Source organism: Sinohyriopsis cumingii, chromosome 10 (assembly GCF_028554795.1).
Source record: "Sinohyriopsis cumingii isolate HCF-2022 chromosome 10, ASM2855479v2, whole genome shotgun sequence".
Taxonomy (NCBI): Eukaryota; Metazoa; Mollusca; class Bivalvia; order Unionida; family Unionidae; genus Sinohyriopsis; species Sinohyriopsis cumingii.
In genome coordinates this window covers 23829534-23855640 of record NC_142970.1, presented here as the reverse complement: position 1 = coordinate 23855640, position 26107 = coordinate 23829534, and the positions used below count along the sequence as shown (strand labels likewise).

Here is a 26107-nt window from a genome sequence, read left to right as displayed (position 1 = left end):
GAATCCACATAACACTTCCCTCAATAACTTTTTGTAGAATCCACATAACACTACCCTCAATAACTTTTTGTAGAATCCACATAACAGCTCCCTTCAAAACTTACTTTTTTGTAGAATCCACAACACCAACCATAATAATTTATTTTCTTGTAAAATCCATATAACACCTTCCTTCACAACTGATATTCCTTGCAGCTATGTTAACAATACTTTTTCAAATGGAAATGGTGCTTGTATTTGGCAGAACCAATTAAAAGTAAATTTACTTGTACTTCAACCTAAGAAAACCACAATGTATTAGTGTTAATGTTTTTCTTTTCCAAATATTGTGTTAACTGGGACATATCCGAACATCTTTTTGTCAACATATTTGGTTTCATGGAGGTTCTCATGAATAATGGAAACAGTTTCATTACCCAGCTGTTAGAAAGAATAAAAGGACACAAGAAATGGATTTATCGTGGATTTCTAGAAATTTTGGTTGGCCGTTAGTTCATCAGTCCGATTGGGAGACTTTAGTTTAAGAAAATTTGCTTCATTTTGTCAATGTCTTCATGTAATTATGCTTCTGGTAGCATGTATGTGTGCACTGCAAATTTTTAATTATTTAATTTTAAAACAATATGTGACTCAGTTATGGTATTAGATTGCAGCATTTCTTCCATTTGGTTTGTAAAGAAACGTGTAATGAATTCCTGATATCTGAAAGGACTTAATAAACATGTATTTCTACAAACTGAGGAGAGTAAATTTGACCATAATACAAATTAAAAGCTTTCTTTTTTACAAATTTATTTGGTTAACATCAGTGCAAGCAGAGAGTTGAGTGACATTAAATAGATTGTTTATGTTGACGTTTAGATGCAGATTATAATATTTCTTCAATGACACGTAAATGCAGTGTGCATTATGATTGGGTTCAGTATTGGTTGTTTGAACCAAACTGTTTCCAGCTAAAGAATCTTGATTTAATAAATGTTTACTTTGTATTTTGGGACATGTTTTGCCTTGTGTGTTTATGCTTCCATAATATGCACCAATACATACACTTTAGTGGCTTATTTTTGTAAATTTTGTCTTTTCATTTTCATTTTGTCTTTTGTTGTTTTGTTTATTTGTCTATTGTTTTGATTTACACAGCCTACCCAAGGCAAATCATGGCCACCTCAGGTAGTAGTTTTATAAACACATCCTTATATAAATATTCCTTACAGCTATGCATGCAACTTATATATAGAAGATCTTACATGGTTTATACTTTTTTATGGCTTTGGGAGTTGAAAATTTAACATCAGTTGCAGAACTTGGCGAGCAAAAGGAGTGAAGTAATTTGGAAGTTTGATTTAATATGCAATATGCTGCAATGTAAGATGCCATTTATCACATGACAAAGATAGCTTATCTGTGTCTAATCTCCAAGACATTGTGCTTTGAATTGTACGTGCTGACATTTAATGAGTGAGTGTTTTACAGCATAGCAACACAAATAGGTTATTCAGTTTTAAAATACTGCAGCAGTTGGATTAAATTACCAGTAATTGGATTCAGTTATCATCAGTTGGATTAAATTACCAGCAATTGGATTCAATTACTGTGCCCAATCCTTAGTAGCTGACCCAAGCTGAGCTGAAGGTAGGATTTGTACACACCATTTCATCGTGAGCCTGGTTTGACAAGTGCTGAGCAACTGTGGCTCCTGTAATGCTGTTTATACTTTCATGAAGAAATGAATGGAACATAGGCATTGATGAGGATGAGCATAAGGAAATCCAACCTTTATGTCAGGAATTGTGGGTAAGGATTAGGATTTTTTTAAATCCTGAGGGTGTATCTTTTCTATCCAATTTATATCTATTGTCATATCACTGATACAAAGCATCCAAGAAGAATGGTGACTTATCATCAGTAAGGAAATGGCTTTAGAAAAGCAAATAAAATCCATCATTTTGGCAGTAGGGGTAGAATAAGGAAATCTCACGTGAGGCTAGAATTTGTTGACAAAAAAATCTTGATCCCATTCTTTGGACCTTCCTATCCGAGACCAAGGCATATGAGGAACTATTTTCTGCCATTTAATGTAAAAAATATGAATTAGCAGCTGAAGTATTGTCCATAATGTCAGCCAGTGACTTTCTACGATTTCTGTCTCACAAAGCTAAAATATATAATTTAAATATTTGCACTACCTTCCACTCCAATGATTTCTTTATAATTTTACAAGTTGCAAGTAGCAAATCTATTCATATGGGTTCATTATTTTTGCGATTTCTTCAGCATCCCCCCCCCCATTCGTTTAAAGCTATGATCAATTTGTTTTAAGCTGTTGTAATGGATCCAATGTTCCATTTTCACCAGATAATGCTGAATGACTGCTTACATTGCAGTTTACCGCTCCGGTTGTCTGGTGGTTAGGTCCTCCTCAGATGCAGGAGGTTGTGGATTCAGCTCTAAACCCTTTACAATTAAAAATGTCTTGTGATGGCAGATAGAATAATATCACTATTGATGTCATGTGATAAATGGATCATCTCTAGGCAGAGGTACATCTATGTGTGTGTGTGTGTGTGTGTGTGTGTGTGTGTATATATAAATAATGCATCTTATACATTTAGTATAAACTGCAATTAGTCCAAAAAGACCTTTACTAATGACTTCTTAAACACAGTGACCATATGCTCCTAACAACTGCTTTTGTTTATGCCCCTCCATTTTTCTTTATAATTTCCAATATCTACTGAATCATCTTTGCAAATTTGACCATTAACTCCATGTTGCACATCATGTGGATTGCATGTACTTACTTAGTATAATGAATAGTATGGTAATTATCAACATTGTTTTCATTTTTAACAAATATATCATTTATACTGGAATTTGTGATTTTTTTTATCAGTTGATTCTCAATTGAACAGGGTATCAGTTGTTTTGTCACTTGAGTTATTCTTTTCCAACGTTTGCCAAATAAAACATCCGCTGAACATTTTCTGTGATTCTAAGGTTATGCTGTAAGAGATATTTTAAATGGAACATACATTCTACTGTCCCTTGTTATAACGCTACTGAATAATTAGGTTATGGATACACTAAGAGTAAACTTTGAAATATACAATATGTCTTGTTTTGAAATATACACTATGTCTTATTTTGAAATATACACTATGTCTTGTTTTGAAATATACACTATGTCTTATTTTGAAATATACACTATGTCTTATTTTGAAATATACACTATGTCTTGTTTTGAAATATATACTATGTCTTATTTTGAAATATACACTATGTCTTATTTTGAAATATACACTATGTCTTATTTTTAATAAAGAGTGGAAGAAAAATAAGCCGATCTGGTATTTACTTAGTTTTATATAGTGTGGTGGATGTGGCAATTTATTTCAAAAGACTGTTGGAAAGAGATGTAATGGTGGGAAGATACAATTACATTGATTTAAAATTACAGGTAAATGCATAAACAGTTACCACATTCATTTTTTCTGCTTTTCTTGCTAAGTATTACTAGAAGTTTACGTTGGCCAGACCAGCATTTAATGCTCATATCAAAATTTGAAGAAAGAAAACTGTCCAAAATAGCTTGTTTCCACAAGCTGTTATTGTACACAGAATTGTTTGTATCTTGTTTATCATATGTCATCATTGTACACTGTTGTCTTTTGTTATTATACACAGAGTTGACTGTATCTTGTACATCCTATGTTGTTACAGTAAAACCTGTCTTGAAAGACCACTGCTATGTGAGACCACCTGTTTTGAGAGACCATATTCTCAGTGCACAAATTTATTGATTATATAGCTATATGACCTGTTTTGAGAGACCATAATTTTTTGGCAAAAGGGATGGTCTTTCAGGACAGGTTCTATGTATTATTATTATTATTATTATTATTATTATACACAGAGTTGACTATCTTATATGTCCTGTGTTGTCATTGTACAGTTGTTGACTGTATCTTGTATGTCATGTGTTGTCATTATACAGAGTTGACTGTACCTTGTATGTCCTGTGTTGTTGTTATACACCGAGTTGATTGTATCATGTATGTCCATTGTTGTCATTGTACAGAGTTGACTGTATCTTTTATGTCCTAAGTTGTTATTGTACACAGTTAACTATATCTTGTATGTCATGTGTTGTCATTGTACATAGAGTTGACTGTATCTTGTATGTCCTGTGTTATTATTTTCAATAGAATCTAACATATCTTGTATATCTTATGTTGTTATTGTACATATAGAATTGGATTTATCTAGTACAGTGTATGTCCCGTGTTGTTATTGTACATATAGAATTGGATGTATCTAATATGTCCTATGTTGTTATTGTACATATAGAATTGGATTTATCTAGTACAGTGTATGTCCCGTGTTGTTATTGTACATATAGAATTGGATGTATCTAATATGTCCTATGTTGTTATTGTACATATAGAATTGAATGTATCTAATATGTCCCGTGTTGTTATTGTACATATAAAATTGGATGTATCTAGTATGTCCCGTGTTGTTATTGTCGTATAGAATTGGATGTATCTAGTATGTCCTGTGTTGTTATTGTACATATAAAATTGGATGTATCTAGTATGTCCTGTGTTGTTATTGTACGTATAGAATTGGATTTATCTAGTACAGTGTATGTCCCGTGTTGTTATTGTACATACAGAATTGGATGTATCGAATATGTCCTGTGTTGTTATTGTACATATAGAATTGGATGTATCTGGTATGTCCTGTGTTGTTATTGTACATATAAAATTGGATGTATCTAGTATGTCCTGTGTTGTTATTGTACATATAAAATTGGATGTATCTAGTATGTCCCGTGTTGTTATTGTACATATAGAATTGAATGTATCTAATATGTCCCGTGTTGTTATTGTACATATAGAATTGGATGTATCTAGTATGTCCCGTGTTGTTATTGTACATATAGAATTGGATGTATCTAGTATGTCCCGTGTTGTTATTGTACATATAGAATTGGATGTATCGAATATGTCCTGTGTTGTTATTGTACATATAGAATTGGATGTATCTAGTATGTCCTGTGTTGTTATTGTACGTATAGAATTGGATGTATCTAGTATGTCCCATGTTGTTATTGTACATATAGAATTGGATGTATCTAGTATGTCCCGTGTTGTTATTGTACATATAGAATTGGATGTATCTAGTATGTCCTGTGCAGTCATTTCAGCTACATTTAGCATAAATTAGTCTTGAACAACACTAAAACATCATGGAAAATTTATAAAATCATAAACAATTTGTATTGATGATGGCAAACATTTTTTTAAAAATGCCAAAAAATTGCCATAAGGTTGAAAGCACTAAATTTAAGCTCCATAAAATTAAAGTACTATATGTTATTTAATATATAATGATGTAAAGTATTAGATGTTATATGATATATAATGATTTAAAGTACAATATGTTATTTGATATATAACAATTTAAAGTACTATATGTTATTTGATATATGATGATTTAAAGTACTATATGTTGTTTGATATATAATGATTTAAAGTACTATATGTTATTTGATATATAATGATATAAAGTTCTATATGTTATATGATATATGATGATATAAAGTACTATATGTTATTTGATATATAATGATATAAAGTACTATATGTTATTTGATATATATTGATTTTATATCACTGAGATTAAGATTGGCTTCATTTTGTTCAAAATGGCCTAATGGTTTGAGTGTCCGCCTCAGATGCGGGAGGTCGTGAGTTTGAACCTGGCCACGTCATACCAAAAACTTACAAAAATGGTACTAACAGCTACCTCGCTTGGCACTCAGCATTAAGAGGTTAGTGTTAGGACTGGTTGGCCTGGTGTCAGGATAATGTGACTGGGTGGGACATCATGCTACATGTCTGCAGCATGATGCCCCAGTGCAAGACATCACTGTAAACTGTCACACTGCAGACCTCGTAACGATATGACTGAAAAATTGTTAAAGCTACATTAAAAATACAGATCACACACACACACAGGGCATAATGCCCCTTGCTCCATGAAAATTCTTGATGTGGGTTCTATTCAGCTTGGAATTTTATTCCCTCAAAATGTAAACAAAATTAATAGGCAACTTACATTAATGAAATAACTATACATGTGATGTGTTTATAGGACACAAAATATACCCCACCCCTCTTTTACATGACCTATATGTAAATAATAAAAGTGTGACACTGATGGAAGGGTAGACTGAGGCAGGTGACAGTTAACTTCTCCCTTTGACTTTATGGTGGGGCATCAAAACAAGTAGTTGGTACTAAAATATACTTTAAATAAGCAGTTACATTTGAAATTATAAAGTATTGGGCTTTAAAAAAGTTGACACTCACTTGATAAAAGTTTGGTCATGCCCTGTCATCACTTATTGACAACTATAGACACATTTTTCATGTGCATGGAGACATGAAAATTGATTGATTAAATTCTTTGATGTTTGAATCATTCAGATTTGCAAAGTTTCTTTTCACGTGCACATATGTGTGAAATAAGAAAAAAATAGTATTAATTATTGGAACCTTTCTCGTGTTTACTTGTATGATTTTTTATTTACTACATTTGGTGCTATGGACAGTTGAGGTTTCTTCACTTTAGGATTATAATTCATTTTGTTTGGAATAGTTAATGAATTTTTTGAGGAATAATTAATGAATTATGTTTGGAATAATTAATAAATTTTTGGAATCATCAGTGAATATTGTTTTTTTCATAATAATATTAGTTTTCTTGGTTTTATGTTGACACAAAATGTAAAGCATCTGCATGACTTAGATTCCAATTTCAGAATTAATCTTGCATGCGATACCAATTTGATGACTTTTGTAAGCATGGAGGCAAATGCATGACGCATTAACATTAGATACAGTAAAAACCCTATTTTGCATGGGGTACCATTTTTCAGTTCTTGTCATATGTAATAACCACAAATTTAAAGACCCCTCAAACGGTAATCCTTTTGTATAAATGTTGGACTCAGCAGATTCATGAAACAGTAATCCTTTTATGGAGATTCCTTCCCAAATCCATTAATCTAGTACATGCTGTTGAAAATGTAATTTGACACATTACCACAAAACACAATACCACAAAGAAAAACAGATAAAAGAATTGATAGGCTTTGAAAAGGAATTGGCAAAGGGAAATCTGACCTTGAATTCAAATAGCTGCAGATTTCACGGAATTTACAAGGGCATTCTTACCATAAATTCAACCCAATTCACTTTTTTAATGGAATTGAAAAGAGGAATCATGAGTATGAAATCAGTATAGCTGCAGTTTTCATGGAATTCACAGGGAATCTCACCATGAAATCAAATAGCTGCAATTTTCATGGAATTCACAGGGAATCTCACCATGAAATCAAATAGCTGCAGTTTTCATGGAATTCCCAGGGAATCTCACCATGAAATCAGATAGCTGCAATTTTCATGGAATTCACAGGGAATCTCACCATGAAATCAAATAGCTGCAATTTTCATGAAAATCAGGTGAATCTGACCATAAAATCAAAAAGCTGAAATTTTGTTCTCTTTACAAAATTTGATTAGTGCAATAGTAGATGATTAAAAATTAATAGTTACAAAATAGTTTGACATTAGGAAGGTGGAAAATATGAACACTTGCAGATTGAAGTAAGTATAATGTTTGTTATCAGATCTCAAAAATTCTTTTTTTTATAGTCATAGATTATAAAATATTCATTATATAGTCATAGATTATAAAATATTCATTATATAGTTATAGATCATAAAATATTCATTATATAGTTATAGATTATCAGATGTTAATTATATAGTCATAGATCATAAAATATTCATTATATAGTTATAGATTATCAGATGTTAATTATATAGTCACAGATCATAAAATATTCATTATATAGTTATAGATTATCAGATGTTAATTATATAGTCACAGATTATAAAATATTCATTATATAGTTATAGATTATCAGATGTTAATTATATAGTCATAGATCATAAAATATTCATTATATAGTCATAGATTATAAAATATTCATTATATAGTTATAGATTATCAGATGTTAATTATATAGTCACAGATCATAAAATATTCATTATATAGTTATAGATTATCAGATGTTAATTATATAGTCATAGATCATAAAATATTCATTATATAGTCATAGATTATAAAATATTCATTATATAGTTATAGATTATCAGATGTTAATTATATAGTCATAGATCATAAAATATTCATTATATAGTCATAGATTATAAAATATTCATTATATAGTTATAGATTATAAAATATTCATTATATAGTTATAGATTATCAGATGTTAATTATATAGTCATAGATCATAAAATATTCATTATATAGTTATAGATTATCAGATGTTAATTATATAGTCACAGATCATAAAATATTCATTATATAGTCATAGATTATAAAATATTCATTATATAGTTATAGATTATCAGATGTTAATTATATAGTCACAGATCATAAAATATTCATTATATAGTTATAGATTATCAGATGTTAATTATATAGTCATAGATCATAAAATATTCATTATATAGTCATAGATTATAAAATATTCATTATATAGTTATAGATTATCAGATGTTAATTATATAGTCATAGATCATAAAATATTCATTATATAGTCATAGATTATAAAATATTCATTATATAGTTATAGATTATCAGATGTTAATTATATAGTCATAGATCATAAAATATTCATTATATAGTTATAGATTATCAGATGTTAATTATATAGTCACAGATCATAAAATATTCATTATATAGTTATAGATTATCAGATGTTAATTATATAGTCATAGATCATAAAATATTCATTATATAGTCATAGATTATAAAATATTCATTATATAGTTATAGATTATCAGATGTTAATTATATAGTCACAGATCATAAAATATTCATTATATAGTTATAGATTATCAGATGTTAATTATATAGTCATAGATCATAAAATATTCATTATATAGTCAGATTATAAAATATTCATTATATAGTTATAGATTATCAGATGTTAATTATATAGTCATAGATCATAAAATATTCATTATATAGTCATAGATTATAAAATATTCATTATATAGTTATAGATTATCAGATGTTAATTATATAATCATAGATCATAAAATATTCATTATATAGTTATAGATTATCAGATGTTAATTATATAATCATAGATCATAAAATATTCATTATATAGTTATAGATTATCAGATGTTAATTATATAATCATAGATCATAAAATATTCATTATATAGTCATAGATTATAAAATATTCATTATATAGTCATAGATTATCAGATGTTAATTATATAGTCAAAGATTATAAAATATTCATTATATAGTCATAGATCATAAAATATTCATTATATAGTCATAGATTATCAGATGTTAATTATATAGTCATAGATTATCAGATGTTAATTATATAGTCATAGATTATAAAATATTCATTATATAGTCATTATTATAAAATATTCATTACATAGTCATAGATTATCAGATGTTAATTATATTGTCATAGATTATAAAATATTCATTATATAGTCATAGATTATCAGATGTTAATTAAGTATTAATTAATAAGTCAAAGGTTATCAATTATTAATAAATAGTGTATTCAGATATGAATCATATAGACATAACTTACCAACTATTATTTATAATATTTTTGTACATAAAGTATTAATTTATGGTCACAAGCAGAAATAGATTGACAGGTAATAAGTGCTCTTAATAAACATCATTATGTTGTATCCTTGATAGTTATTATGCAGTCTGCTCCAGGTATTGCAATCCAGGTTTTATCCACATAATGTTGTCCTGTTTTTAATAAGTGAGGATTACATACACTATTTTGTGCTTAGAACTCTTTTTATTATTATTGTTCGTATCATTCAGTGTTCTAAATGTTAGTGTTTGTATCCTGTCAGTGTTTTCAATATTAGCATTTGTATCCTGTCAGTGTTTTCAATATTAGCATTTGTATCCTGTCAGTGTTTTCAGTATTAGCGTTCATATCCTGTCCTTGTTTCTAGTATTAGTGTTTGTATCATGTCACTGGACAAATTTACTTTGAACTATGTATTATTATTTCCTGATAATAATCAGATCTACCACTATTATACAACTTTGGCAAATGTTTATTTAACAAACTTTCTTCCCTTGAAAAAACAGAAATAAAAATCTTGTACAAGAATGGCAACTACACATGAGAAGAAACATTGTATAACACCTTATTATTCAGTACTGCATTATTGTAAGGGTCCTTGATCATCATTGTAAGGGTCCTCAATCATCATTGTAAGGGTCCCCATGGATATGAACTTAATTTACATATCTAATCATACCAGGTTAAATTTTTTATGCTGGCACATGAAAAAGTTACAAGTTTCAAGACTTCTTTCTGAAAATCTGGTTTCCTTTACCTCAAGAATCACCCCTTTTTTCCACATTGCAGCCAGAGAGAGTATTTATTATAACTTCTTAGAACCTGCTGTCAGGGTTTTACACATGTTCAGTACATGAGATTCTAAGCCTTTGTGATAGGAGTACAGAGGTATGAGGTTGTACATGCCTTTTGTGATCAAGCAACCCCAACTGGCATCTCCAGAGTAGTATGCCACAGGCCGTTCACACGATGCCCTATCAGCCACTCAGGTGCTCACGAAACCAAACTGGTTAGCGATGTCATGATCATCTTTAAAATCAAAGGACAAACAACAACCAAGTGGCATAGATATGGCATACACTGAATAACGAAATTGAAGGACAGACAACAACCATGTGACATGGACATCATGGCACACACAGAATAATGATGAGCAGACACTGTGTCACTGATGAAGTCATCACTGTTACATATGACATAACTAACCCATGTTAACCTTGACATTGAGTGACTTAACATGTAGTCTGTTGTTAGGTCACTGACCTGCCAATCTGTGCAGTTAAGAACCAACTGAAAACAACACCTCACTGTAAATGACATGAAATAAATAAACTGTTACCCGATCACTCTAACCCTTTTAATTTGATATGAAATACACTTCAGACTTGCCATGAAATACATATAACCTTACTATAATAGTTCTAAATTGACACAAGATACAAATAACAGTATTCCCTCACTACAACACTTCTAAATTAACATAAAATGCATATAACAGTATTCCTGTACAATAACACTTCTAAATTAACATAAAATGCATATAACAGTATTCCTGTACAATAACACTTCTAAATTAACATAAAATGCATATAACAGTATTCCTGTACAATAACACCTCAAAATCAACATGAAATACATATAACAGTACTCCATCACTATAATACTTCTAAAATTACATGAAATAGATATAATTTCTTTATAGCTATAACATTTATAAATTTACATGGAGCACATATAACAGTCCTCCATTGCTATAACAAATGTAAATTGGCTTAAAATATATATGACAGTACTCTGCCACTATAACACTGTTCCTTGGAGCCATAAATACATATAACAGTACTCCCATCAATATAACACTTGTAAATTGACATGAAATACATATAACCCTACTCTGTCACTATAACACTGTTCTTTGGAGCCATAAATACATATAACAGTACTCCCATCAATATAACACTTGTAAATTGACATGAAATACATATAACCCTACTCTGTCACTATAACACTGTTCCTTGGAGCCATAAATACATATAACAGTACTCCCATCAATATAACACTTGTAAATTGACATGAAATACATATAACCCTACTCTGTCACTATAACTGTTCCTTGGAGCCATAAATACATATAACAGTACTCCCATCAATATAACACTTGTAAATTGACATGAAATACATATAACCCTACTCTGTCACTATAACACTGTTCTTTGGAGCCATACATGTGGACTTCCTTGTAGGTGAGATGACATTATATTAAGGTATTTTATTCATTATAGTGAGGTACCTTTTATTGTAACAGTACTGTACATGAAATTATATATTTTACTCCTTAGTTGCAGATTCAGGATTTGAATTTCCAGATCTGGAATGGTTGGCTCCTTGTTCAGCTGTGGTATGTGATGTAAAACCCTTGTTGTAAATAAATCCCAGACTTAGAAAATTGTATCAATATATGACTGGTTTGTAGTGATAAGACTATCCCCTCACTTTGTTTAAATGATTTATTGTGAAGGTTCATGGGCATAGGAGAAATACTTTAAATTACTGTTGTTGATTTTTTTTCTACTGATGTCTCCTTATTTCTAGGTGCAAGCCCAGCTGACAATAACCTGTTCCCAACTCCACAAGAGGTCTGAGAGGATTGGCTCCATGTTGATGGAGAAAGGACATCTCAACACAGGGGACCATGTGGCACTTATTTACCCACCAGGTAAAAACTGAGCATGACCTTATTCCTCGGATCTGGAATTTTGTTAGATCAGTTTGAATTCTAGATTTTGAGAACATAACACATATAGATGTTAAGGGATAACTACCTAATCAGGAATTTACTTGGATCAGTACGGATTTCTGGATTGTATTATTGTACCCACAAAGCAAACTAATGTGACCTTTTCTATCTGATCTGGATTGTATTGGGATCAGACTAGATTAGCAGGTGCAGTAATGAAATATGACCTCTGATCTTTGGACTGGATTTTTTCAGCATAAATTTTGAATTTGTTTTCGTCATGAGAATTATTAAAAATGTTGACTAATTAGATCAGATCAGGAATTGTTATCATAATGATAAACAGATATACATGAGCCATAATTACTCATTTAAAATAATAAATATTTCATTATTTAGCTGAAAGGTTTGATTATGTGTTCGTGTTTTTGTGGGTATTGCCACATGATAGACATGGCTGCCAATATATTTGGTTGGGGAAAACCTAGGGAAGAACCACCAACCCAAGGGAAGCAAGTGGAAAGCTTTCTTGCTTGCCAACACAATGCTCTGCAAAGGCAAGTCGATTAAACCACATGGTCAACCACGATCACTGAATCAGTTGTCTGACATTGACCTTGGCATATTCAATTATTTAAGATATTGAGGAAGACAGTTTACAGCAGTTGGGGAAAGTTGGGTAGAGAGAGAGACGCTTGCAACTTTTATTGAATCTTTAGAAGTTAAGTCAGAAAATTGGTGAGAGGCTTTTTATATAAATAAAGTTGACAAATTTGTGTATCAGTAAAGTTGGAGTAATCTCCCTTTCAGAATCAGGATACATGTATATACAAGAATATAAATGAGCTGAAGTTATGGTGCTAGAATTACCACTATAAAAATGACCTGTGTCAAATCCGTCAGTATTTTTGCACAGGATAATTCATCAAGAGATTTTAATGTTGGCATTCATTCTGTCATTACGACATGTCACAAAATACCAGTTAATTAATTTGCCACGGTTGACTAGAGTTTTAAGGAGTATTGTACATTTCAAGGAGTTGTAACAGAACTGAATCATTTGAGATAAGCCAGATTGAAGATGGGTTATTAGATTGTTAGCTGTAAGAAAGTTAAAACTAGCAGACCAATCATAATTGGAGTTCTGCTGTCCTTGTAACTGGCAGACCAATCATAATTGGAGTTCTGCTGTCCTTGTAACTAGCAGACCAATCATAATTGGAGTTCTGCTATCCTTGTAGTTAGCAGACCAATCATAATTGGAGTTCTTCTGTCCTTGTAACTAGCAGACCAATCATAATTGGAGTTCTGCTGTCCTTGTAACTAGTAGACCAATCATAATTGGAGTTATGCTATCCTTGTAACTATCAGACCAGTCATAATTGGAGTTGTGCTATTCTTGTAACTATCAGACCAATCATAATTGGTGTTGTGCTATCCTTGTAACTAGCAGACCAATCATAATTGGAGTTGTGCTATCCTAGTAACTAGCTGACCAATCATAATTGGAGTTGTGCAAGCCTTATAACTATCAAACCAGTCATAGTCAGAGTTATGATGTCCTTGTAACTATCAGACCAGTCATACTTAGAACTTGCTGTCCTTGTAACTATCAGACCAATCATAATTGGATTTGTGCTATCCTTGTAACTAGCTGACCAATAATAATTAGTTATGCTGTCCTTGTAACTATCAGACCAATTATAATTAGAGTTATGCTGTCTTGTAACTATCAGACCAATTATAATTAGAGTTATGCTGTCTTGTAACTATCAGACCAATTATAATTAGAGTTATGCTGTCCTGTAACTATCAGACCAATTATAATTAGAGTTATGCTGTCTTGTAACTATCAGACCAATTATAATTAGAGTTATGCTGTCTTGTAACTATCAGACCAATTATAATTTGAGTTATGCTGTCCTTGCAAATAGCTGACCAATTATAATTCGAGTTATGCTGTCTTGTAACTATCAGACCAATTATAATTCGAGTTATGCTGTCCTTGTAACTAGCTGACCAATCATAATTGGAGTATTAATGCTATTCTTCCTTTCTTTTCTTTACAGGAATAGAACTGATAGCAGCATTCTATGGTTGTCTATATGTAGGTGAGTGGTGATGCTTTATTTTAAATTTCAAATTCAGTAGAATGGATATAAGTATATGTTAAATTTTCATGTTAATATCTGTATTCCTTGTTGTCATTTGAGCTTTAATTGAAAATTGCTTTCCTTTAAGAAATGTCAAGTTTTTCATGAATGCACACAATTAGGCAGGATATATATATATATATATATATATATATATATATATATATATAATGTATGTATATTTTCCAGGCTGTGTTCCAGTAACCATTCGACCACCACACCCCCAGAATGTGTCCACCACTCTGCCTACAGTGAAGATGATTGTGGAAGTCAGCAAGTCTGTGGCCATACTTAGCAACACACTCATTGTTAAACTGCTGAAGTCTAAAGTAAGTTGATATATTAGGTTCCCCACCCTCTATATATTTTATTCCCTGTATTGGCAGGACATATAATACTATCACTGTCCATTTGTCAGTCAAACATGCCTCAATTAAGAATTGTATTTGAACCATTTTTCAGTCACTGTGCTGGGCATCTGTTCCAAGATCATCCCATGTATTATTTATCTCAATGGCTATGACCCTGTTTTCATCGTCCATCTGTCGGTAATTGCAGTTACCACTTTGGAGTCCGTATTTCTGATCTAATTTCAGTCACACTTGGATCAAAATCACTTGACAAGCTCACTTTGTAAATACTGAGCATCTTTTGTGATAACAACAAATTGCCAGTGAAGCAATAAGCAAAAAGTCAAAATGTTCTCAGTTTAGAATATTTAAAGCCATTACATTAAATGAAAGACCGAGTCTTTTGATTAATACTGAGACATTTCATGTAAACAAATTAAGATAAACATCGTCAGTGTTCATTTAACTGCAGTTAGTGGGAACAAAAATAATTGACGGACATTGAGGGATAGTTACGACCAAATGTTTATTCCTTGATTTTACTGACATTGTGGTTTTGTCGATTGGTTATAACTATTATTAAAATAACATTGATATTAGCTGTATCTCATTAGGTCCATCACCTGATAATGTTAAATGTAAATATTAAATATTTGAAAATTAGTGATGCCAATACATTTTATGTAATTATTAATTCCATCTGTGTGATCCCCCTCGATCCTTCTTTTGTGGTCACTTTACTGCTGCAGATGAGGGGGACCACTGTTCTACACATTCTAGGTACCAAGATAAATGAGGGGGACCACTGTACTACACATTCTAGGTACCAAGATAAATGAGGGGGACCACTGTACTACACATTCTAGGTATGAGGGGGACCACTGTACCACACATTCTAGGTACCAAGATAAATGAGAGGGGACCACTGTACTACATTCTAGGTACCAAGATAAATGAGGGGGACCACTGTAGTGCTCATTCTAGGTACCATGATAAATGAGGGGGACCACTGTACTACATTCTAGGTACCAAGATAAATGAGGGGGACCATTGTACAACACATTCTAGGTACCAAGATAAATGAGGGGGACCACTGTACAACACATTCTAGGTACCAAGATAAATGAAGGGGACCACTGTACTACACTTTCTAGGTATGAGGGGGACCACTGTACTACACATTCTAGGTATGAGGGGGACCACTGTACTACACATTCTAGGTACCAAGATAAATGAGTTTGATTTTTTTACAATTTGGCAAAATGTGTTGTATTCTTGAAGATGAAAAAATCTTGAAACTGATTCTTGCTTATTTTTGAAAGATTTTACCTCCTTACAAATCAGATATTGTTTAACCTATTATTATCAAACCATCAACACTTAATCCATTAAGTTTTTTTATGTTTGTCGTCATTGTACCCTGTGAATGATTGTAATTCAGTTTCTATTTTAGAACGCCCATTGTATGATTCATGCATTTTATTGTCAGAAATCAAACCTTTTCAACATTTTAAGTATTCATTCTTTACACTTGATAATCTTATTATTCTTTTTGTTTGCGTAAACCTACTTTAATCATTAATGCAAATCTGATGTAAAAAGAAAAATGTTAGAGAATGGCCGGTGACTTTTAATGCTTGTAAGACATAAGTTTCAGTTGAGCTTCAAAAAAAATACCAAAACAAGATAAATTACCTAACATTCATGAAAGTGTCTTGTCTTGAAAGTTTGTACACAATATTAAGAATATATATGAATGATAACTGGAAACTTGTTTTCTCTTAAGGATGCTGCTGGTATTGTCGAGCCAAAATCTTGGCCTCCAATTCTTGACACCGATGACTTGCCCAAGAAGAAACTGGCTGTAGTGTATAGAGCACCCACCCCAGAGATGCTTTGTTACCTCGACTTCAGTGTATCCACAACTGGCATGCTAGCAGGGGTCAAGGTCAGTGCTTAGTGTAGGTCAAGCCTGTGGTCAAAGTGTTACCATAGAAAATATGTCATCAAGATTTCCATGGTTACACATTTGTTAATATTAAACTAATTGCTACATTAATCCTTATTTAATTGTCTTATCCCTATGTTTAATTCAGCAATGTTATGCCAGCCTCTTGAATATGACCATAAATATGTCTGGTTGACTTTTGCAGAAAGAAGTTTGATATAATATTTCAACAGTTCCTTCAGAATTGTTCAGTTACACATACTTGTCATTGTATAATACATAGTGATGTGGGAAAAGCATTGATGTTTTTTCTGGCTTTAAATCAAGTGAAGGTAACTCTAAGTCACAGCACAGAAAATAATGTTTTACTTTGCAACTTTAACCAGTTGAGTTGAATTTCCCCCTTTACAATTTCCACCTTTGAGAATTGTAACCATTTATTTTGAATTTTTTGGGAATTGTTCCCTTGATCATGTGATGTATATGTGTACTCTATTGTAATGAAGTAGGTGATTTACCAGTTATGGTTCTTATGAATACATTTTCAAGAGTTATGTCCCTTAAGTAGGAAAGTACAGCATGCATAAGTTAGGTAGCATTAGATAGTAAATGGCAAGGCTCATGCTGCTGCATGCACTGTCAGACGGAAATCCACCCAGTGCAAGACAGTACAATGCAGTCAGCAGTATGACATGGCCAATGTGTCTGCTGCACAGTCAGATGGAAATCCGCCCAGTGCAATACAGTGCAATGCAGTCAACAGTATGACATGGCCAATGTGTCTGCTGCACAGTCAGATGGAAATCCGCCCAGTGCAATACAGTGCAATGCAGTTAACAGTATGACATGGTCAGTGTGTCTGCTGCACAGTCAGATGGAAATGCGCCCAGTGCAATGCAGTCAACAGTATGACATGGCCAATGTGTCTGCTGCAGTCAGATGGAAATCTGCCCAATGCAATGCAGTGCAATACAGTCAACAGTATGACATGGCCAGTGTGTCTGCTGCAGTCAGATGGAAATCTGCCCAGTGCAATGCAGTGCAGTACAGTCAACAGTATGACATGGCCAATGTGTCTGCTGCACAGTCAGATGGAAATCCACCCAGTGCAATACAGTATAATGCAGTCATCAGCATGTATGTATTTTTATGCTCACAAAAGACTAGAGAAACTGTTGAGATAAATTTGCATGGCAAACATTTCTTAAGGTATTTTTACATTGATTTATTACACCCACCCACACTCCACGACTGACTGAAAATAAATAAAACTTTATATCTTCAGTCTCTTTATTTATGAATACCAAACATAGTCATGGAAATGACAGTAATAAAGACTAATTAGGTGAGACCCACCACAGATGAATACCAAATATTATTAAATGACTAATAAACGCTTATTTAGTGAGTCCCATAACAGATGAATGCAAATGATTATTGACCACTCCCATGGCCTAGTGGTTAGAGCATCTGCCTCGGATGCGGGAGGTTGTGGGTTTGATCCCCGGCAGAGTCATACCAAAGACTTACAAAAATGGTATTAATAGCTGCCTTGCTTGGCACTCAGTTTTATGAGGTTAGTGTTAGGACTGGTTGGCCTCGTGAAGGGATAATGTGAATGGGTCGGAAATTGTGCTACATGTCTGCGGCATGATAACCCAGTGCTAGACATCACTATAAACTGTCACACTGCAAGCATTGTAGTGATAAGACTGAAAAATTGTTAAAACTGCATTAAAAGTCCAACTCACACACGCACACACACAATTGATTATTGTGAAAATGACAGTATTAAAGGCTTATCAAGTGAGACCCCAATGATGTAAACAAAATCAGAAGAAAACAGGAAAATAACATCATTTTTCCACAGAGTACTTACTTTTTGGAAATGCCAAGCATGTGATCATTGGTTGGTCCCTGCTAGATAGACACATGTTACAACTGTAACATTGAATGAAAAGTTTTTTCTGCACAAAACTTATTTAAAACAAGGCCTACCATAGAGAGATGTACATTCATGACAATAATGTTGAAGATAGTGTGTAATAACTTATCTATATCCCTAGATGATGTGGAATAACTTATCTATATCCCTAGTGTGGAATAACTTACCTGTATCCCTAGATAGTGTGGAATAACTTATCTATATCCGTAGATAGTGTGGAATAACTTATCTATATCTCTAGATAGTGTGGAATAACTTATCTATATCCTAGATAGTGTGAAATAACTTATCTATATCCCTAGTTTTAATAGTTTAACCTATAGCCACTCATAAGAAACTAATTAGTTCTAACCTTACCTTGTCAAAGAGAAAATTGTTTTGATTGTTATTATAACCAAAAGGAGAAGTACCACTTATGAGAATTTTTATATTACTCATATTTAGAAAACATTTAAATGCCTTTTTAGGTTATCAGTTTGCATTGTCTAGGATGTTCTTTTCTTTCTAGAAACAAAAGTGTTTTTTTTTCTTCAGATTTTGAGATTTGTGAACAAAGTTATTTCTTGCTATCTTTTACAGATGTCACATGCAGCAGCCACAGCTTTATGTAGGTCTATCAAGCTACAATGTGAACTGTACCCCTCCAGAGATGTGGCTCTTTGCCTGGACCCCTACTGTGGACTTGGATTTTCACTCTGGTGTCTCACAAGGTTTGCTTTTCAGTACATGATGTATTGATTTTTACTAACCAGCCCAAATTTATGTTGGGTTGTTCACGTTGTGTTACATAAATCTTAAATTTATTTTGTGTTTAGGTCAAATAAAAGATATAAGTCAGGTTTGACTGGTGCTATTTTCTATATAAAAAATAAAAATGTTATTTGAATTATAATCTTGTTGGTGAAAGTATTGTGCTGTTTTATCTCTCACAAGTTGCACCAGTTATTCTAATGTTGAAGGGTCATATAGTGATAATGTTAACCTTTTCTGTCCATCTTGCTGGTTAAGTTTTCTTTCCAGCTCACTAGTTGCGTTTTGTGTTTAGATCAGTTGCAGGCACAATCATGGTGTGTTCTAGTTCAACAAACAAATCTAATTTGTGAAATTCATAAACACACTTGATGCTATCAGCTGTCATAGTTTAAAACAGGTTTTAAATTGTTGTAATTATATGCTTAATATCAGTTTGAGATGGCCATATGCTTGCAGTCTGCATGAGATGAGATAATGGCAGTGTTACTGTGTGAAAATTGCAACATAATCCATTTTCCAATCCACCATACCTGGCTTTGAGGATGACTCTAAAACATTGGTTGATTGTCAGTATAAAATCCCTGTGCTTCCAGTGTACTTGTGCTTTTTTTGCATTAAAAACATCAACACTCAGTATGTGTGAATTTGCTTATATATTTGTGTTTTTAGCCTAACACAACAGTGTGTATGTTCATTGCACAAGATAACCATGTGTGTGTGTGTGTGTGTGTTTATTGTATAAGATGACACCAGTGAACAAAAAATCATGAGTATTCTTTGTCTATGGTAATTATTTACAGTATATGCTAATTATGAAAACGGGTAACTAAGACAATGACATTGCTATCCCATCATGTCATGGACATTGAAATCCCATCATGACATGGATGTTGATATCTGATCAAAACATGTATATTGGTATCCCATCATGACATTGACATTGGTATCCCATGATGACAATGACATTGGTATCCCATCATTATTTGAAAATTAATACACCTTTATGACATGGACATTGGCATCCCATCATAATTTGGAAATTGATACCCCTTATGACATGGACATTGGCATCCCATCATGACATGACATTGACATTGGTATCCCATCATAATTTAGAAATTGATGCCCCTTATGACATGGACATTGGCATCCCATCATGACATTGACATTGGTATCCCATCATAATTTGGAAATTGATACCACTTTATGACATTGACATTGGCATCCCATCATGACATTGACATTGGTATCCCATCATAATTTGGAAATTGATACCCCTTTATGACATTGATATCCCATCAAAACATGAACATTGGTATCCCATCATGACATTGACATTGGCATCCCATCATGACATTGACATTGGCATGCCATCATGATGTTGACATCAGTAACCCATCATAATTTGGAAATTGATACCCTTTACGATATGGACATTGCCATCCCATCATTGATATTGACATTGTCATCCCATCATGACAATGACATTGGTATTCCATCATAATTTGGACATCAGTATCCTATCACAACATGAACATTGGTATCCCATCGTAACATGAATGTTGATATCCCATCATGACTAGGGCATTTGTACCCCATGACAACGTGAACATTGATTTCCCATCATGACATGGATGTTTGTACCCCATCACAACATGAACATTGGTATTTCATTGCAACATGAACATTGATATCCTATCATGACATGGACTATAGTATCTCTTCATGTCATGAACATTGATATCCCTCCATGACATGGCAATTGGTATCCATGACGTGAAGTATCCTGTCATTACATGGTCATGGGTAGCCTGTCATGACATGGACAATGGTTATCCCATCAATTTGTGGACATTGGTATCCCATCATGACAAGGACATCGGTATCAGATCATGACATGGACACTGGTATTCCATCATGACAAGAAAAGAACTAATAAATTAAAATAAAGTAAGTAATGTAAATTAAGTAGACTTATATAGACAAAATAAACTTATTGATGAGAAGTGTACTTTAAGAAACATACCTTGTCAAAGCAAAATATAGTATAATAAGTAAAAATTCCATCAAGAAGGCATCTCAGTTTAGGTAAATGAATATAGCTGATATTAGTTATGTCCCCTGGATATATATCTGCAGATAGTAATACTTTAAACAGTAGTGGATTATACTTTTTAAAGGAAGTCATCGTAATTCCTCATATTATGTTTCAAATGTTAATATAAATTTTCTTGTGGAATGAAAAGAAAATTTGGAATGATTATGTTGTTGTTTTAGGTTTAGTTCCATTACTCACTGCATGATAGACTATACATGGTGGCCAGTATAACTGGTAAAGGAAGAACCATGGAAAGCCCCAGTAAGAACCATTGACCCATGAAAAACTACTGGAAAACTTTCTCACATACCCACATTGGCTAAGCCAAATATCAGACAGGGGTGAGATAGCAGTGATCCTTAAAGGCAAGCACTTTAGACCAGTTGGCCACCTGGGGCCACAAAAGATTATCTAAAGCAGTCTATTTATAAACGTGAAAAGTACAGTGATTAGCAATATGTCTTTGAGTTGTGTTCTTTCATCTGAACTGATGCAAATTAATATGATTTCAGTCCTGTTAAAGTTAACCATATCTTCTGTACTTTCTGTCATTGCAGCATCTACTCTGGTCATCACTCCCTCCTGATTCCTCCATCAGAGGTGGAGACAAACCCTGCAGTCTGGTTGACTGCTGTTAGTATGTACAAAGGTATGACTGTTATCTGATTGATTTATTGGACAGTACCTTTATCTTTCCATGGGTAGTACAAGTAGTATTTAATTTACAGTACATTTACCATTCCATGGGTAGTATTTAATTTACAGTACATTTATCATTCCATGGGTAGTATTTAATTTACAGTACATTTACCATTCCATGGGTAGTATTTAATTTACAGTACATTTATCTTTCCATGGGTAGTATTTAATTTACAGTACCTTATCATTCCATGGGTAGTATTTAATTTACAGTACATTTACCATTCCATGGGTAGTATTTAATTTACAGTACATTTACCATTCCATGGGTAGCATTTATGTTACCATATTATTCCATTGGTAGTATTTATGTTTCCATGTTATTCCATTGGTAGTATTTATGTTACCGTATTATTCCATTGGTAATATTTATGTTACTGTATTATTCCATTGGTAGTATTTATGTTACCGTATTATTCCATTGGTAGTATTTATGTTACTGTATTATTCCATTAGTAGTATTTATGTTACCGTATTATTCCATTGGTAGTATTTATGTTACTGTATTATTCCATTGGTTGTATTTATGTTACCGTATTATTCCATTGGTAGTATTTATGTTACTGTATTATTGCGTTGGTAGTATTTATGTTACCGTATTATTCTATTGGTAGTATTTATGTTACCGTATTATTCCATTGGTAGTGTTTATGTTACCGTATTATTCCATTGGTAGTATTTATGCTACCGCATTATTCCGTTGGTAGTATTTTTTTTACCATATCATTCCATTGGTAGTATGTATGTTACCATATTATTCCACTGGTAGTCAGTCGAGTTGTAGGCTCAGATACATGGGTGTAACATTAAAACATGAAAATACTCAGTTTTCAAGCTTTTGGATTTATCCCCCCCCCCCATAATTTGATTATTGTGCATGTCAGAAAATTTCCTGGCTGTTCACCAAGTAATGTATTTAATAATATGCTCACTTAGCACTTAAAATAGTTACTGTCTTGATAATAGGTTCTACCTATTGTAAGTGTTAGTGATGACACATCTGATTTTTGGTTTTCTCCAGAGAATACTTCATTTGAATTACTGTGCAATTAGAATTATGCTTTATAATGTACTTGATGTATAATGTACATACAATAAATAACTTTTATGTTTCACAAGACCTAGATGCACAATTTCAGCCATTTACTTTTTGTAATTTGCTTAAAATGTAGCAATTATCCATGACCTTGAGATGTATATTATTTGCAGTAATGTCTTATTGGCAGGCAGTGGGAATTTTAAGAAAATTTTAAATCTTGAGTATTAAGTGCAAGTAAACCTCATCATCCAAACCTGGAGTATTAAGTGCAAGCAAACCTCATCATCCAGACTTTGAGAATTAAGTGCACGCAAACCTCATCATCCAGACCTTGAGTATTAAGTGCAAGCAAACTTCATCATCCAAACCTTGAGTATTAAGTGCAAGAAAACCTCATCATCCAGACCTTGTGTATTAAGTGCAAGCAAACTTCATCATCCAAACCTTGAGTATTAAGTGCAAGAAAACCTCATCATCCAGACCTTGTGTATTAAGTGCAAGTAAACATGTATGCTGTTATACATGGACAGTGGAGTGTGTAATCTGCCATGCGTGCATTGTAGATTGTTTAAATATTGCCATTTATCTGTCATGAGTGGATATTGAAGTGTGTAAATGTTTTCCTTTTAACTGCAGGTACACCCATCCTTCCCCATCTTGGTTGTTGTTGTTGTAGGGTTTAACGCCATTTTTCAGCACATGATAGGCTATACGTGGCGGCCAGTATAAATGGTGGAGAAAGAACCCGGAAAGAACCACTGACCCACGAGAAGCTACTGGCAAGCTTTCTCACATACCCACATTGGCTGAACCTGAGACTCGAACCCATGCGGACAGAGGTGTCCCCATCTTTGAAGTGATTTGTACAAAAATCATGGTTAAGTTTTAGGTTCATGTTTTTCTGTATGGTCATACATCCTGAACCTTGGAAAGGAGATATGTCTTGTTTGGACTGTTGAATCGGGAAGATGTTTCTTTTTTTCTATCCATACACCCTTGCCCACCAAGTAACCCTCACACAAGGTCAGGACTATTTTAAAAATCTTGGTAAAGGCTTTTTGGTTGAAGGTTTTTGGTACAATGTTAAATCCCAAACTCATTGACAGATATCAGAGTCATTGCCAAGCAACCTTATCATCACTGTAAACGTCAGGAAAGGACAAGTTCATTGAAATTCTTGGTTATACGTGGTTCAAGTTTTTCTTCGTGGTCGAAGCCCCAAAATTCATGGGAGGGATTGCTGTCATACTACTCCTGTATAATCAGGGAGTTCTGTCCTTTCACACCCATGCACACCTACCCTGATTCTAAACCCAGGCAAGATGAGGGTTATTTGACAGTCTTGATTAAGTGAACTTATGGTATGGTGTTTTTGTCTATCACCCATGCATAGATGCTATTTACAACACGGGCACAAATTATACCAGACTTTACGAGGAGCATTCTTGCATGAAAGTCTTTCAGATTTGTTCCAGGATGCTAGCCCATAATTAGATATAACTGCCATTACTAAAAATGGATAAACCTTGAAACCACTTAATCTACAAAACTGCTGAACAGAATTTGACCACATTTTGAAAAAAAAATATACTCGCATGAAGGTCTTTCACATGTGTTAATGATGATGAAGGTCTTTCAGATGTGTTAAATGATGATGGTCTGTCAGATGTGTTAAATGATGATGGTCTGTCAAATGTGTTAAATGATGATGGTCTGTCAAATGTGTTAAATGATGATGAAGGTCTGTCATATGTGTTAAATGATCATGAAGGCCTGTCCGATGTGTTAAATGATGATGGTCTGTCAGATGTGTTAAATGATGATGGTCTGTCAGATGTGTTAAATGATGATGAAGGTCTGTCATATGTGTTAAATGATCATGAAGGCCTGTCAGATGTGTTAAATGATGATGGTCTGTCAAATGTGTTAAATGATCATGAAGGTCTGTCAGTTGTGTTAAATGATGATGGTCTGTCAAATGTGTTAAATGATGATGAAGGTCTGTCATATGTGTTAAATGATCATGAAGGCCTGTCAGATGTGTTAAATGATGATGGTCTGACAGATGTGTTAAATGATGATGGTCTGTCAAATGTGTTAAATGATGATGAAGGTCTGTCATATGTGTTAAATGATCATGAAGGCCTGTCAGATGTGTTAAATGATGATGGTCTGTCAAATGTGTTAAATGATGAAGGTCTGTCAGTTGTGTTAAATGATGATGGTCTGTCAAATGTGTTAAATGATGATGGTCTGTCAAATGTGTTAAATGATGATGGTCTGTCAAATGTATTAAATGATGATGAAGGTCTGTCATATGTGTTAAATGATCATGAAGGCCTGTCAGATTTGTTAAATGATGATGGTCTGTCAGATGTGTTAAATGATGATGGTCTGTCAGATGTGTTAAATGATGATGGTCTGTCAAATGTGTTAAATGATGATGGTCTGTCAAATGTGTTAAATGATGATGAAGGTCTGTCATATGTGTTAAATGATTATGAAGGCCTATCAGATGTGTTAAATGATGATGGTCTGTCAAATGTGTTAAATGATGATGAAGGTCTGTCAGCTGTGTTAAATGATGATGGTCTGTCAAATGTGTTAAATGATGATGAAGGTCTGTCATATGTGTTAAATGATCGTGAAGGCCTG

General features: G+C 32.9%; 1 protein-coding gene across 3 annotated transcripts in view; it reads left to right on the top strand.

Moving 5' to 3' along the window:
- The window catches only part of LOC149789727 (disco-interacting protein 2 homolog C-like), a 196041-nt gene that overhangs the window by 148182 nt on the left and 21752 nt on the right, over window positions 1-26107 (top strand). For 2 of the 3 annotated variants that reach the window (XM_089971746.1, XM_089971745.1), the window contains exons 29-35: window positions 1141-1170; window positions 12323-12446; window positions 14537-14578; window positions 14810-14949; window positions 16757-16918; window positions 19443-19573; window positions 22272-22363. In XM_089971746.1, coding sequence (XP_089827872.1) covers window positions 1141-1170; window positions 12323-12446; window positions 14537-14578; window positions 14810-14949; window positions 16757-16918; window positions 19443-19573; window positions 22272-22363 — 721 coding nt within the window. The remainder of the gene's footprint in view (window positions 1-1140; window positions 1171-12322; window positions 12447-14536; window positions 14579-14809; window positions 14950-16756; window positions 16919-19442; window positions 19574-22271; window positions 22364-26107) is intronic. The other variant, XM_089971747.1, reaches the window with a different exon arrangement.